Source organism: Astatotilapia calliptera, chromosome 7 (assembly GCF_900246225.1).
Source record: "Astatotilapia calliptera chromosome 7, fAstCal1.2, whole genome shotgun sequence".
NCBI lineage: Eukaryota > Metazoa > Chordata > Actinopteri > Cichliformes > Cichlidae > Astatotilapia > Astatotilapia calliptera.
The window spans coordinates 42,181,501-42,196,755 of record NC_039308.1 but is presented as its reverse complement, the minus strand read 5'-3'; the positions used below and the strand labels follow the sequence as shown (position 1 = coordinate 42,196,755).

Genomic DNA, 15,255 nt, shown 5'->3' with positions numbered 1-15,255 from the left:
TTCAAAATCATTCTGATTCGGCACTATATAAATAAAAATGAACTGAATTTAATTAACTACAAGTGCCTTAGTATCTCACAAGCCACTCGGAAACATGATAAAAATTCATGAAGGTTAGCCACGTCCAAATATCTAAAAGAAGTGCTGAGTGGTCAGCTGAAGTGCAGGAATATGATCCAAGCCATCAACGCATACGCCCTACCTGTCATCTGATACCCAGCAGGAGTGATAAACTGGTTACAGGAGTAGACAGATACCACTGATGTCAAGACACAAACACTACTCACATTGAACTGAGACCTCCACCCTCAGTCCAGCATCCTGAAAGCAATTCATGATAACAAAAGGAGCAAAATTTTCACACAGGGCCAGGTGGGTTTAGACAGCTTGTTTCCTTTAATAAATGGCATTACTATTTAAAATAATTTTGTATGTGCTTGGGTTATCTTTGTCTAATATTCAAATTTGTTTGCAAATACTCACGTAATACCTAATATGCCATAATGAGATAGCTGTTCTTTTGTTTTTTGTTTTTTTGAAAAGATAAGATAAGATAAGATAACCTTTATTAGTCCCACACGTGGGAAATGACAACAACAAATAAAAAAATAAGGAAATGCAAAAAAAAGTAAGATGTCTTCATCAGTGATGTTTAGAAGTTCTTATAAATACTACATATTTCAGTGCTGTATTTTAATCTTCTTCTGATAAAAGCTTTGCTGAAAGCAACAGGAGTGAACCAGTCAGGGTCTTTGCTACATCTTAGCCCATTGGGAGATGCTCCGCGTCATACCTGGAAGGGGCGGAGCTGTTTTTCTAAAGATCCCGCGCTGTGCCGAACATGCAGAGAGTGCGTGAGAAACGCCTGGAGGAAGTAAGAGGCAACTGCGACTGTTGGAAAATTCAACACTGCGCTTTCTTTGCTGTGTTTTTAAAATGTGGGCACGAGCTGTGTTGTGCGCGGTGCTACTATCTGCGCTGTGTCCAGCGGGGAAGACGGAAGCCGAGAGGGACGAGAGAGAAGTGCAGGACTACCACAACTCCAACAGACTGGTAAATCCGAGTGTGGAATATTTACAATATCTAATATTTTAATACACACACACATAAAGGTATTTTGTGATGAAAAGGGGGTTCATACGCTTTGCTTTAATAAAAGTTATATGTCTTTGGATACGATCTGAAATTTCTTCTGTTTAAGTATTTAACATATATACCTCTTCCAAATGTATGCTGGACAAACTTCTTATGCAGAACTGAACCTGTAGTATCAAAATAAAAGCACTCATTCTGTAGTGAAATCTCCATTAGTGTCAGCTTTTTTGATCAAATTTTGGAAACTGTAATAATAATAGGTGGCTAATGTTTTTCATTGCAACAATGAATTTGTAAAATGTAAATAAATTAGTAACTATTTGTTAATTGATGTATAACATTTCTGGTTGCATTATGAAGATTTGCTTATTTTTGTGTTTGACTGATTTGATTGCTCAGAGTTAAGAGGACATTTTCAGCATGAAAAGTATAAATGTATGAGGGTTGTGTTTTTTCATTCAATTAATCAAACAATAAATGAACATCAGATTAGTAAATAATGAAAATTAACCCAAAACATCGTCAGTTAATCTATTTATATTGGCACCAAACTCATAAAAGCTGTCAGGTTCCATGTTCTTCAGTGACACAGCGCAGCATGGTGATTTAAATTGGTTCAAATCTGATTCATCTCTTCTGTGAGTTTGCGCTTCAGCTTTCCCCAAAGCACAAAGATATGCATGTTAAATTAATTGGCTATTTGAAATTGGCAATTGATGTGAGATAGACAAAGTGCTTGAAGTGTATAGAAAAGTGTAAATCTCTATATGAATGTATGGAGGGGGGATTTGTATGAATTTAGCAGATTATTAAAAAGCTGTTACTGTATTTCAAACCAGATGTCATATCGAACAGAAAAATGTAATCCTTTAGATCTGGCTGCCTAATTAGTCCACTCAATATCCTTTAGTTCCTATAACTGTACTGCTTCTAACTAAGGCAGTACAATTCTAAAAACATGAGCCATAAGACAAGTCAATAATGAGAAATATGTGGAATATCTTTTGCAAGAAATGCTGACAAGTGTCAAGCTGGAGACTTTTTTAATTCTTGTCTTCTTTTGCCTAAATTCAGTTAATACAATTGCTTATTGTTAGTTGTATTATTGACCAATTGATGTTTAAAGCCTTTGTCATAGATGGAGCAATGCTGTTGGACAGAAAATGACAGAATGGCTGGATGACAGTGACTGATGCACTAAAGTGTTCTCCTGTGTTTCCAGGCTTAATTTTGACCACACATTAGCTTCACGTCTGTTGTATTTTTGTTTTTCTCAGCTTGGTGCGCTGCATGAAGTGCTGGAGAGACTGCAAACCAAGAGAATTAATCCCTGGGAGAAGAAGTATGGACAGGTCCCCTCTGTGAGTCACTAACACTATACTCTGATTTAACACTTGTGACAAAAAATGTTTAAAACATTTATAATTTCTCTAAAAGTGTATAACATTCTAAACCTCAGTGCAAAGGTGCTCAAGAATAAAGGTATAACAAAAATGCAATGAAAAAAATCAAAAACAGCAACAGTGCACCAAAGCTGAAGCAGCATTTTACTGTTTTAATGATTAAAGGTATGATTCCCTCTAGAAAAGTGCTTTTCTCGGCATCAGAGATCGTCCTTGCTGTGCCTTTCTTTTTTTTTTCTGACAGCAGTTATGAATGACTTCTTTTGGACTGCAAGAAAGCATAAATTAGCAGAATGGTTGTGTTAACGTCTTAGTGATACTTTGTGAATTTTCATTCCATGAAGTCCAGAGTTTGATATTAAAAAGTTATTTGTGTTCACAGTGTGATCTTGGGGAATACTGTGCCATCAGGAAAGGATCTCGGATTGGGAAGATGTGCGACTGCCCCCGAGGAGCTTTCTGCAACTTCTTCCTCCTTAAGTGCTTATGAGCAAATTAAATCATGTCACAAAAGTTTATTTTAAATTGTAGATTTAACCTTTAGAATGGAATGAATCCTTTGTCAATTTTTATGTGAAAACATTTTTGTGCTGCATTAAAGGTGTTTTATCTTGCTTTTAAAAATGTTGTAGAGGTTTGTTTGTTTTTTTTAAATAAAGTACACAGACCTTCTCATAAGTTTTCATACATTGCAAGATGTGTATGTAAAATCCTGACTAATCAGGCAAAAGACAGGAACCCTGTTCAAGCTTGCAGTCCTTGTATCAACACACATATGTAGCATAAATGTAGCCTTTTGGGATCTGTGAGAAGTCATATTTCTTCTGATGATAAAAACCAGAGTCTTGACAAAAAGTGTTGAGGTCATGTAATTTCAAACTATTAATGTTAAACTTAATGAGAAAAAGTAGATCGTAGCACAAACGAAGCAGAAAAATCTTTGGATAGCTTTTCACCGTGTTTGTGACATAAACGTTTGACTTGCTTTTCTACAGGTCCTTTGACAGTTATTTTCCAGTCTCCTAACAGTGATGCCATCATGGCTGTCCCCATGATGGTGACCATAACCCAGGCTTAGAAGACACACAGCTATGCAAAATTTTCATTACCTATTTTTTCCCCTCTTTTGTCTAAAGCAGCTGTTTTCAGCCTGTATTGTTTTTACGCTTTTTCTACTAATTTTTGTCAAATCAGCTGCTCTGCTGCCAGTAGACTTTACCCTTTAACCTTTAATACTATCAGGACAAACGTAAAGTTATCATGACTGAAAAGGCTACATCAAATTATGTAACACATAAATATAACAGATTCGATGAAGTTTAAAAAAAAAGGCAATCCACCACAATTTGACAGGAAGCAGCACCTGATCAATGAGAACCATTATTTGTTAGTAAATGTAGAATGGGCTGTTTATTAAAAATGACTTTCAATTGTGTGTCAAAACAATGAAACCAAAGGACAAACATGTTCCTAATATTAAGCAGCCTTGTGTGGCCTCTTCTGTTCCTCCACATAATTACTGGCATGACTCAGTTTAAAAGCATCAAATTTACAGACATAATTGTATTTTCAGCCAATAATTGATGGGGTTTATTTAGTTTCACCCAACTGGCCCTACACTTATGAGAAAAGGATAACTTAACACCTCAAGTTTGGAGAGGGAAAACACATAAAACGGATGTCCACAAATCATCAGTCCTACAGCAGAGCTCTTTGTCCCAAATGGATTTTATTGGGAAGATACTGTACAGAGCTTAGACTCCTCGGGGCTGCTTGAAGTTCATGCCGACAGTAGGTTGGGTGACCTGCAGGTTGGACAGGCTGCCAAAATCCTGAGGGACATAAACAAGACACTGGTTTAAGAACTGATCTGAAAGGAGGTGACTGCAACTCAATATCAACTCAATACTCAATGTCTGAGAGCACCAGGGTCTGACAGGAACAGACAGTCCAGCAAACACAGGGAAGGCTCACATGTTTATATGCCTGTAGTTAATAAATGACCTGGCAACAAAGGCGCCATGATCACCTTTCGATACAGGCTCAAGGGAAATGCAAAAGCAACAGCAAAGTTACACAGCTAGCTGTCTGCGTCTTCTTGATGGAATGGTCCTTCAAATATTTTGGCCTGCTGTGTAGCACGACTACCCGGCTGGTTTGTACTTCAGCTGTGGTGAGTACATTTATATTCACTTATTACCAGGCATGTGTGGCTGCACCAGCATAAACACTCATGGTTTTTTTTTAAATGCTGTGTCCTGAAATAAATACGTGATGTGAAGGTTTTAATATAGTGATGTTAAACAAAATGGGTGGGGGATCTAAAAGCATCACATGAACAACAACACACTTGACAAAAACTGCCAAAATCAGTGTGAAAAACTAAGTACACCCCCATGATTCCCAATCAGGTTGAGGTTTGAACTTTGACTAGGCCATAGTTCCCTTCTTTCGCTGCATCTCTGTTGGAGATTTGCCCCTGTCCCGTTTCCTGACCAAAGCTGATCATTTTGATATACAGAGTACAACAAGACGTCCTGTGGCTGCAAAAGCAGCTCATATCACTGGTCTCCTCTGTCCATGGGGCGTAGTTTTAGAAGTGTGTGGTTTATCAAAGCCAAGTAAAAGCATTTGTTGATAAATGACCGAAAAGAGAAATCACTACCTTCATCTGTTACACATTTACCGATTTATTTCAGCATCGTGTAATTATTTGTCTTCAAACAACAGGCCTAACACAGTTCCCTTGTACATTTTAAGTAGTAATACTATTTTTACTTCATAACAGTGAAAAACTTATTGTTAAAATTATTTAACATGAACACTTAAATTTATCATGTAAACATGCCAGATTTAGCCAGAGAGACTCATTTTCATCTGCAATCCCTGGAAGGCTGATGGTGTTTACAGACAGAACAGAGCGTTTGTCCTGGAAGTCCTTCAGTATTTTTTAATTATACTGCTATCAATTTTAACATTTACATGCTATCTGAGGCCCGTGGAATCTAAGGTGCAGGGTTTGTTTGGTTTTTCAGTTTATCTGAACACTGCATTGTCTGACATTGGGCTGAATTTGCTGGGGTGTCCACTCCCAAGAAGGTCGGCAACTGTCTTGAATTAGAAACCGCTTTAGTTACCAAATACATGTGCACGTGCATGGAACTGGATTTGGGCTATTTCTTTGCCTGTAGTGTACATAACAGAGTAGACAACAGCACATATAGCATACTTATATGTGTTTAAAAAAAAAGAGGAAAAAACACATGTCCCATTATCTAATTTTTTTTCTGTCTACGACATTTCAAAACAAGTTTTAAGGGCATGCTGCACTTTGACTCTCTGGTTTGAGTGGCTGTTTTTAAAAGCTCCCTTCTTGCTGCTGGAATCGGACCGTTACAAGCTCAGGTTGATTCTAGTAAAATCCTTTACCTGGAAATTCTGCCATTTAAAAGCTGAACACAGGGACAGAGGCAAATATGTCCCAACAAACTGATTTCAGCCATTTAAATGCTTCTGTGCTTTAAATAAAATCTTCTGGTTTAAAAGGCCTGAACAGCAACCTCCACTCTGACAGTAACACTGGTTACACAACAACTGCCAGTTTTAATGAAACACTAAAATGGATCAAAGTGTTCTGAAGTTTTCAAACCCTCTGGTTCCTCTGAAGGCGATTCGTGACCTCCCTTGATGTTGCTTGATGAGATGTGCCTTCCTACAACTCCTCTCTAGAGCTACACAAACTTTTTCTAAAGAGCTCCACTGGCTGGATACAATTCAACACTCAAACTCCATTAACTCCAACCATTTTTTTTTTATTTCCCAACTCAAGACCAATTGCTGTTATCATTAACAAGATTAGATGCCTGTGTCTGATCTAAGTCATTCCACCATTAAACATCTAACAAATCAGCTTCTTATTTCTGTCATTACCTTTGTGAGCCTGTTGCTTTTACATCTTTTTATTTTCATTTGTAGTTGGAACATGCCTTTAATTCTAAGATTTATGTCTGATCACATAATTTTTCAGTAGTTTGTTTTTGTGTTTAAAACACGGCACACAGAGGATTCAATTTGTGAGAGGATTTCTTTACAGTATAACAGACCCTTTATTTTAATCAGTTAATACATTAACCGCTAAGCCCCAGCAGAGTAAGATGAAAGTAAGTACCGCAAAAACTGTACTTGTTCTGTCCTGTTACAGAAAGACTTACCAGCAGCTTCAGCATCTCCTTGGTGTCGGGATCAACTTCAATCAGCTCCTGGTCCAAAGCAGACACCTGGACAGATAAACACACAGGAATCACATTAGCCATCACTACATTCTTCATTTCCGGTTAATACTTGTACTACATATCGTACTGTGTATGACTGTGTACGTGACAAATAAAATTTGAATTTGAATTTATCTCACACCTCAGTTATTTCCACAGTTGCAAAGTAACACCATATTATTTTGTTTACTTATATCCATCTGTTGCGTTTAAAAAAATTGTACGAGTGCACAAAAAGAACAGAAAGTCCTTCAAAACTCAAGAAAATTTGTATGTGTTGTTTTTTTCTGCATTGTGAATCACCTGCCTACAGACCATAATCACAAAACAACTGGTAGAAAGAAAGGTGTTCGGTTCAGGCAGACTACCAGGACACAAAAAACACATAACAGGCACAATTTGGTTTAATGTGTCCAAAAGCCCCATCAGGGCTGGACACTCGACTGTTCCAGCTCCTGACCATGTTTGCACTTCTGAGATCACCTGTGGATAAACTGGTTGAAGCAAACACTCACAAATATATAGCTCTGTCTTGCAGCCAGTAACAAAATGTATGAAGCCAGTGGTACAAAACTACAGTTTTATTCAAATTTGCAACGTAGATGCACGCATACTGAAATATTGGCACACTACAATGCAGACTTTTTTTATTTGCCTTTTTTTATTTTATTTTCTACTTTGTACATTCTCTGCTACTACTCTGCTCTATTACTGTTAAGCTCAACTATTTCTCCAATAGATGAAACAAATCAAAACCCAAACGCCAGATGGAGTGAAGAAACTTTCTAATCCTAATCAAATGTTAATGGGTAAAAAGGAAATCAACAGCTTCAAACACAAACAGATAGGGATGCTATAAAACATGGATGTAGATTCCAGGATAGGGAAGATTAAGCCAATGTGGAAATATCGCCAACCTGCATTCTATCTGAGAGCCACCAGATGGCATAAGCTGTGGTTGCAAAGAGGCTCCAGATTCTAAAGAATCCTTTTATCTTGGCCTCTGTCCTGTGGAGTTTATGGTCTTAGTCTCTTAATCTGTATTACAATAAATAAAAGAAACGGTCTGCAGTGCTCACGCAGAGCAACTTTCAAGTGTCTTTCTTTTACTGCCTTCAACAGGCATCGTTACATATGTCTGGAAAAATGTTTGTTTAGAAATTAGAATAATTGTATTACTCTAGAGTGATTGTTGCAAACAGATTGAATTTAAGTGCCAATTTGATTCGCACAATCCAAAACTGATTCCATCTTATTGCCATTTTATCCCCATCTTGATGCACTAATATTCCTTCGAAAACAGAACCTGACTGGGAGTGATCTCAGACCTGATAATATTTTTAAAGGGACCAATTCAAAGGCAGGAAAATCACGAGTTGATTGGTCATGGTCACAATAATTATGGTTGTGCCGTAGTTTCCAACCACTGGTATCCCTAGTGCAACTGTAGCCTTACAGGCTTGTGGGATGAGTTTTGTGCAGCATGTTGAGGTGCCTGGAACAATAATTGAGATCCATCATACAGTTTACATGCAACACATTAATATTTATAAATGTGAAACAGTTTGATGTTTTACACAATTAAATGTCAAATTTAGAAATCCATGAGTTTAAAAGTGCAATTAAATTGATCTTCAGAAAAATTAGACTTATTAAAATGTACTCATTCCACTCCTTTACCCAAAATAATATCCAAGCTTTTGCTTTATTTCTTAACATTTGTTTAAAAAAATAAATGTGCCAAATTTGCCAAAAGAAAAGAAGTTTACTAAGGTAAACTGGAGCAGTTGGCAATTATAACGACAATACTGTAACACTACAGCCATATTTTCTTTAAAAAAAAAAAGTCAGTGGTTCCCCTCAAAGCTGTGTATTTGTAGTTTTAATTGTGAAGACTTAGCACAATTTAACCCCACATTTCACAATAACTAAAATTGTTTCAAAAACACTCTTAAAAACAGACTTATGTTTTAGGCTAATAATGCACAGATTTGGCTATTATTCTGTGCCTGACCCATTTAATCAATCACATAAGCTACCAGACCTCAGTATCAATGGCCTGCTGATGCACTCTTGATGCTTTTCAGCTCTATATTGCAGCAAATAAATCCACACATTCACAAATAAAAATAATGGGGACAAACAGTGATCTGTGCACTCTGCTGACACCCTTCTTCATCTGTATGCACAATGAAAATTACTGATGCAGCAATTTAGCCATTCATTCTTCACTTTTTATCTAGTTGTATATTGCTGTAATATTGTATGATTACAATAGACTTGCCCAGCACATGAACCCTGTAGTACCATGTACGTTTAGTTACGTGACCACTTGTGGATCAGGCTCAAACTTCAGTCAACAATCAGCAGATCGTTCAGCACTAGGGCTGGGCCATATTATACCGTTCACGGTAATACCGGTATAATGTTAGGCAACTATAGGAAAATGAAATATCGCGATAGAATATGAGTAAAACGCGCATGCGCAGTGCCTTTGTTTTCATACGCACATGGCCGATTGTTGAGTGAAACAGATGAACCAGAATTGGTTTGTAAAAAACGGTGCAACTTCAGTGATGTGGAACTGGTTTGGTGTTTGTCCGTCAGATACACAACAAAGCACATTTTTTTGCAGAAGATGCAAGCGGCCGTCGTTATTGTCCTATTTGTCGGACTAAGATGCTCTTAAATCTGGGAGTAATCTGGGTCCTAAACTCCGTATCGTTCAGGTCAAACGAACACTGCAGCATCACTGAGAGTTTAAAAACTGTCTAAATTCTTTCATCTTTAATAAAACGATCAGAATTGCTGCTTTACCAGGTGTAACTATGAAGTTTAACTTCCAGGCATCCATGAAAACAAAATTTATTACATTTAACGGAGTTAGAAGTTAGCAGGAAGCTAGCGGAAGTTAGCTCGCTAGTTTCGCTAGTTACCTAAGCATGATATTGCATGTTCTGACTGAGAGATTTCTGAAAAAATTCAAACGTACAGCTCTGCTTTCACTTCCAACATAAATGAAGACAGGAAACTAAACAGCAGTGACGTTTCAGTCAGGAGAACAACTGAGATAATTCATCCACAATACGAGGTTAGTCATTAATATACTGCAACAACATGGGAATAGAGCAGCTGCCAGAGAATTCAACATTAATGAATCAATGGTACAGAAGTGGAGGAAGCAAGAAGAATGAGTTTAATAAAGTTTGATTTATCTGACTGCTTTGTTTCGATTAATGTGCCTTATAATCCCGCGCACCTTATGGTCCGAAAAATACGTACTGCACACTGCAGTTTAATGTTGCAAAGCACCTCTTTTTAACTTCAGTGGATATTATACATGGTTATGCTCAGGATATGTCAGCCCATTTCTACTGGAAATGCCTTTTGGTTAAACTTTCAGCAAGGAATTTGCATTTGCACCGTTATTTCATTTTTATAAAGCTTTAATGTACATAAAAACCAGCTTCTTGTTTAAGTGAAAATAAATGGAAGGTTGTCTTTTTGCGCTAGTAATGTTGTGGAGTTGTATTTTGTCTCGCATCAATTATATCGTCAGTTATATCGTTATCGCAAATTTTCAAATATATATCGTGATAAATATTTTTGGCCATATCGCCCTGCTCTATTCAGCACCTCTCACCACAACATTTACAAACACATCTATGGCAAAATTAGAAAAAGATACAACAGGAACTATACTAATGGTCCCAGTGGTTCCGGTAGCATGCTACCAGAATCAACAAGTTTTACAAGAGCAGATTCACTGCTTTTACCCGGTCTGGTATAACAAACACAGTGATGCGTTCACTGACCTCTGGTACATAGTTGTCTCTCCTCTCTCTCTCTTCCTCCTGCAGTTTGATGGAGATTCCTCTGACTGGACCCCTCTGAATCCTCTTCATCAGATGTGTTACATACCTACAAGTGGAGCAACGCACACAAAGTTGTCATCACATGGAACTGCCATGATAATACCATAGAAATTTGTACATATTATAGAAATGTCATGTAGGGACATGGTTACTATAGCAACACCATATGTTAAGATTCCCAAATGCATCGAGACAAGCCTGGGCTTGTCTGAGACCAAGAGCCAGGTGCCAAGGCACCAGTATACCCTCCATACTGGTTGCTTTGCTGCCGCAACATCATTACAGTCACTTCTATTTGTGCCATATAAGCACTGATATAGAAAGAGAAGAAATCAAAACCAGAAGCAAAGACACTGCCCAGTGTTTTTTTCCCCTCTCACAAACTCAGGTTTTCAAACTGTGCAACATCTCCCTCATACATCTGTGAATCTCTACGCTTCTGTAGTGAATACCATTAAAATGGCGGTAAAAACGGACACGATCATATCCTGGTGTCTTCAATCCGGCTGCAGCAGCCACGGTGCAACACGCCAGGCTACAAAAATAGATAACTGTAGGTGGTGTACGACACAAAAACAGCAGCCCACACCAACAGTTATGACCTTTTTTTTTTTTTTTGCACGTGGTGAGCATACAAACATCACCAGTCTCTGATGATGTATTTTCATGAAATACCACTATAATTTTGAGGCTTTTTAAACCCACCTCTAATCTAAAAACACTGATGGTTTTGGAGTGTGTTTTGGTACAAAAGTGACTTAAAAAAATGATGAAATAAATGCTAACTCTGCTGCGAACTCAGATTCCACACCACAGGCCTTCCATCAATATCTGCCTACTTAACAGAAAAATGTATTTATTTAATTAATGTCTACCATCCCAGGAATTGTTTGCATGTCTTAGAGCACCAGGGTCTGATAGGAATTGGCAGTCCTTCAAACACGGGAAAGGCTCAAAGGTTTATCTTCCTGTAATTTTTAATGACCAGGCAACATAGACGCCATGATCACCTTTCGATACAGGATGGCAGATAAGCAAGACAAATTTGTGGTTGTGGGCTCCACTTTGCAATAGACAACTCACCCAGCGATCTTGTTGCGGAGCTTCTTGCTGGGGATGATGGCTATTTCTTCGCACACCCTCTTGTTGGTGTGGAAGTCATTTCCCAGCCGGGTGTAGTATTTTTCGATGATGACCCTGGCAGCCTTTTTCACCGTCTTGGTCCTGACTCGTCCCTGCATGAAGAGAACATGTTTACTCGTTACTCCTAGCATTTGGGTAAACTATCGGAACAGTCATTCTGGCACCATTTCTTTAAAAAACATCCGTTTGCCACCATGAGTGGAATCTAAATCCTATTTTAGGCCTGGCCAATCTGCAGGCAACTCCCTACCTGCAGGCTGACCAGGTCAAAGCTGTGGCTGTCCTTGATGTTATATGGCTGATTTTGCACACAACCTCCATTTCCATCATCTTGGACTGTACCAGGCAATGCTAGTCCTTGTTCTGCTCTGCAACGTCAGTGAGCTCCGTGTAGAAGCACATTAAGCAGTTTTCCTCCTGCTGCAGGTTCTGGCTGGAGCGGTCCTCCTGATCACAGTGGGTCTCCTGCACAGCAGAACAAGGACTAAAGGCATCAGCTGCTGCCCAAAATGGTAGAGTTGGAGTCCATCTGACTGGAAGATTACACTAAATGAACAAGCGGCTAAATGAATTCCTGGACGAATACACCGAAGACATAAAGAACCAATTTTACAAATAGGATGAAGAGGCCGAGGTAAACGTACCAACATCCCAAAGTAGTATTGAATTGAATAAGGTTTGTGAATTATTATTATTGATAGCACCATCTATATTTGTTTCTTAGAGCCTTATGTGAGCCTGTGCTAATTTTGTTAGTTTTATCTTGTTAATGTTTAATATTATACATTTTTGCCTCTGGGTTGCTCTAACTTCCTTGGAATAAAGTTTACCCTTAAACTTGTGTGTCAGACGTTGTTTTTGGATTAATGTGGTGAAGTTTTGTCGCGCCACATAACATCTTCAGTATTCTGAAATCACTTGACCGAAGCACTGTGCGGCTGAAGACAAGCTCCCAACTAGATCAGGGACTGCAGCCTCCAGAGCAGCATTAGCTTCCTCAACGACACACAAGCTAACACCTGAGTTGGCCACCAAGCTAAGGTGAGCTATACTTTTCGGCAATTTAACCATTTTAACGGTTCGTGAACAAACAAATACCGCCTAGGTTGTTCTGTCAGTCCTCTCGATATTAACCGATAAAAACCCGAACAAGCATCGCGGCTCATTCAGCCGGTCGCTCCGTCAGCAGCAGCGTTACAGAAGCGCCGATAAAAAGTCGCGTTCGTATCATCTAACGTCAATACAGCGGCCACAAGGAAAGATTATTGATCTGCTGCTTATTGGTAAGGTTAAACGGAATACAAAACATTTTAAACGACAGGATTAGAACAGATAGTGTAGGTAGTCATATAAAAAACACCCACCATGTTGGATCGGCCCTGGTAAAAGAGAACAAGCACACTTCCGGTGGAAGCTTGAATCCTCGGGCGGAAGTTGAAAACAGAAACGTTCTGTCCCTGCAGCGACCCCTCCGATCGTAAGCTAAACAACAACCTCCAACATGCACGTCTCTACAACAGACAAAAAACGCTTTCTTAAAATTTTGTGTTGTTTACCAGCTTTTCTCCTCACTGCCCTGCCATGCTGTTTGTAAGTCAGAAATTTTCAGCGTGTGATCTTGAAGATGTTTCCATATATGAAAGAGAAATATGCATCTACAGGCGAAACAGAAAGTAATAGAAGAGAAAATGAGGAGACCTCAACTGTTTCTTTGACACTTGGTTTGATAAACTTACTACGTTAATGAAAGCGGTAAAATGGTGGGAAAAATCACAAGACCACAAGGCCAAAGCTGAAGAGGAAAACAACGTTTGATTGTGTATTGTTGGTTAAGGTTACAGTGGGGCAAAAAAGTATTTAGTCAGCCACCGATTGTGCAAGTTCCCCCACTTAAAATGATGACAGAGGTCAGTAATTTGCACCAGAGGTACACTTCAACTGTGAGAGACAGAATGTGAAAAAAAAAATCCATGAATTCACATGGTAGGATTTGTAAAGAATTTATTCGTAAATTAGGGTGGAAAATAAGTATTTGGTCACCTCAAACAAGGAAAATCTCTGGCTCTCACAGACCTGTAACGTCTTCTGTAAGACGCTTTTCTGTCCCCCACTCGTTACCTGTATGAATGGCACCTGTTTGAACTCATCATCTGTATAAAAGACACCTGTCCATAGCCTCAAACAGTCAGACTCCAAACTCCGCCATGGCCGAGACCAAAGAGCTTTCGAAGGACACCAGGAAAAGTATTGTAGACCTGCACCAGACTGGGAAGAGTGAATCTACAATAGGCAAGCAGCTTGGTGTGAAAAAATCAACTGTGGGAGCAATCATCAGAAAATGGAAGACATACAAGACCACTGATAATCTCCCTCGATCTGGGGCTCCACGCAAGATCTCATCCCGTGGGGTCAAAATGATCATGAGAACGGTGAGCAAAGATCCCAGAACCACACGGGGGGACCTGGTGAATGACCTGCAGAGAGCTGGGACCAAAGTAACAAAGGTCACCATCAGTAACACACTACAACGGCAGGGAATCAAATCCCGCAGTGCCAGACGTGTTCCGCTGCTGAAGCCAGTGCATGTCCAGGCCCGTCTGAAGTTTGCCAGAGAGCACATGGATGATACAGCAGAGGATTGGGAGAATGTCATGTGGTCAGATGAAACCAAAGTAGAACTTTTTGGTATAAACTCAACTCGTCGTGTTTGGAGGAAGAAGAATACTGAGTTGCATCCCAAGAACACCATACCTACTGTGAAGCATGGGGGTGGAAACATCATGCTATGGGGCTGTTTTTCTGCCAAGGGGACAGGACGACTGATCCGTGTTAAGGACAGAATGAATGGGGCCATGTATCGTGAGATTTTGAGCCAAAACCTCCTTCCATCAGTGAGAACTTTGAAGATGAAACGAGGCTGGGTCTTCCAACATGACAATGATCCAAAACACACCGCCCGGGCAACAAAGGAGTGGCTCCGTAAGAAGCATTTGAAAGTCCTGGAGTGGCCTAGCCAGTCTCCAGACCTCAACCCCATAGAAGATCTGTGGCGGGAGTTGAAAGTCCGTGTTGCTCGGCGACAGCCCCAAAACATCACTGCTCTCGAGAAGATCTGCATGGAGGAATGGGCCAAAATACCAGCTACTGTGTGTGCAAACCTGGTAAAGACCTATAGTAAACGTTTGACCTCTGTTATTGCCAACAAAGGTTATGTTACAAAGTATTGAGTTGTATTTTTGTTATTGACCAAATACTTATTTTCCACCCTGATTTACGAATAAATTCTTTACAAATCCTACCATGTGGATTCATGGATTTTTTTTTCACATTCTGTCTCTCACAGTTGAAGTGTACCTCTGGTGCAAATTACTGACCTCTGTCATCATTTTAGGTGGGGGAACTTGCACAATCGGTGGCTGACTAAATACTTTTTTGCCCCACTGTATGTATGGAGGAAAGCGAATAAAG

At 39.2% G+C, this 15,255-nt stretch overlaps 2 protein-coding genes and 2 non-coding genes across 5 annotated transcripts; 1 reads left to right on the top strand and 3 right to left on the bottom strand.

Annotated features, from left to right (window-relative positions):
* The first annotated feature begins 743 nt into the window (after positions 1–743).
* On the top strand, positions 744–3,122 carry LOC113026273 (cocaine- and amphetamine-regulated transcript protein-like). Its single transcript, XM_026174851.1, has 3 exons — positions 744–1,053; positions 2,373–2,456; positions 2,881–3,122. Exons 1-3 carry the CDS (start codon positions 937–939, stop codon positions 2,986–2,988), a joined length of 309 nt encoding a protein of 102 aa, XP_026030636.1. The 5' UTR covers positions 744–936; the 3' UTR covers positions 2,989–3,122.
* Positions 3,123–3,889: 767 nt separating this feature from the next.
* On the bottom strand, positions 3,890–13,294 carry LOC113026272 (40S ribosomal protein S17). Of its 2 annotated transcripts, XM_026174850.1 has the most exons (5): positions 13,152–13,294; positions 11,728–11,879; positions 10,585–10,690; positions 6,710–6,775; positions 3,890–4,330 (listed from the first exon to the last, which is right to left on the bottom strand). In XM_026174850.1, exons 1-5 carry the CDS (start codon positions 13,152–13,154, stop codon positions 4,253–4,255), a joined length of 405 nt encoding a protein of 134 aa, XP_026030635.1. In that variant the 5' UTR covers positions 13,155–13,294; the 3' UTR covers positions 3,890–4,252. The 2 variants fall into 2 exon arrangements, with proteins under 2 accessions (XP_026030635.1, XP_026030634.1); XM_026174849.1 differs by lacking the exon at positions 13,152–13,294 and having other exon boundaries at positions 11,728–11,885.
* LOC113027522 (small nucleolar RNA SNORA71) lies at positions 4,412–4,541 on the bottom strand. Its single transcript, XR_003273082.1, has one exon. It is a non-coding gene; the product is annotated as a small nucleolar RNA SNORA71 (small nucleolar RNA).
* LOC113027521 (small nucleolar RNA SNORA71) lies at positions 11,540–11,668 on the bottom strand. The gene has a single exon (XR_003273081.1). It is a non-coding gene; the product is annotated as a small nucleolar RNA SNORA71 (small nucleolar RNA).
* Positions 13,295–15,255: the final 1,961 nt, after the last annotated feature.

Bases quoted from the DNA above. Each gene is read 5' to 3' on its own strand.
- LOC113026273 (XM_026174851.1), top strand. From the start codon at position 937: ATGTGGGCACGAGCTGTGTTGTGCGCGGTGCTACTATCTGCGCTGTGT. The intron at 1,054-2,372 runs GTAAATCCGAGT...TGTTTTTCTCAG, and splicing joins ACCACAACTCCAACAGACTG to CTTGGTGCGCTGCATGAAGT. The intron at 2,457-2,880 runs GTGAGTCACTAA...TTGTGTTCACAG, and splicing joins AGTATGGACAGGTCCCCTCT to TGTGATCTTGGGGAATACTG.
- LOC113026272 (XM_026174849.1), bottom strand. From the start codon at position 11,885: ATGCAGGGACGAGTCAGGACCAAGACGGTGAAAAAGGCTGCCAGGGTC. The intron at 6,776-10,584 runs GTCAGTGAACGC...TTATCTGTCCAG, and splicing joins GAGACAACTATGTACCAGAG to GTGTCTGCTTTGGACCAGGA. The intron at 4,331-6,709 runs GTAAGTCTTTCT...TATGTCCCTCAG, and splicing joins AGGAGATGCTGAAGCTGCTG to GATTTTGGCAGCCTGTCCAA.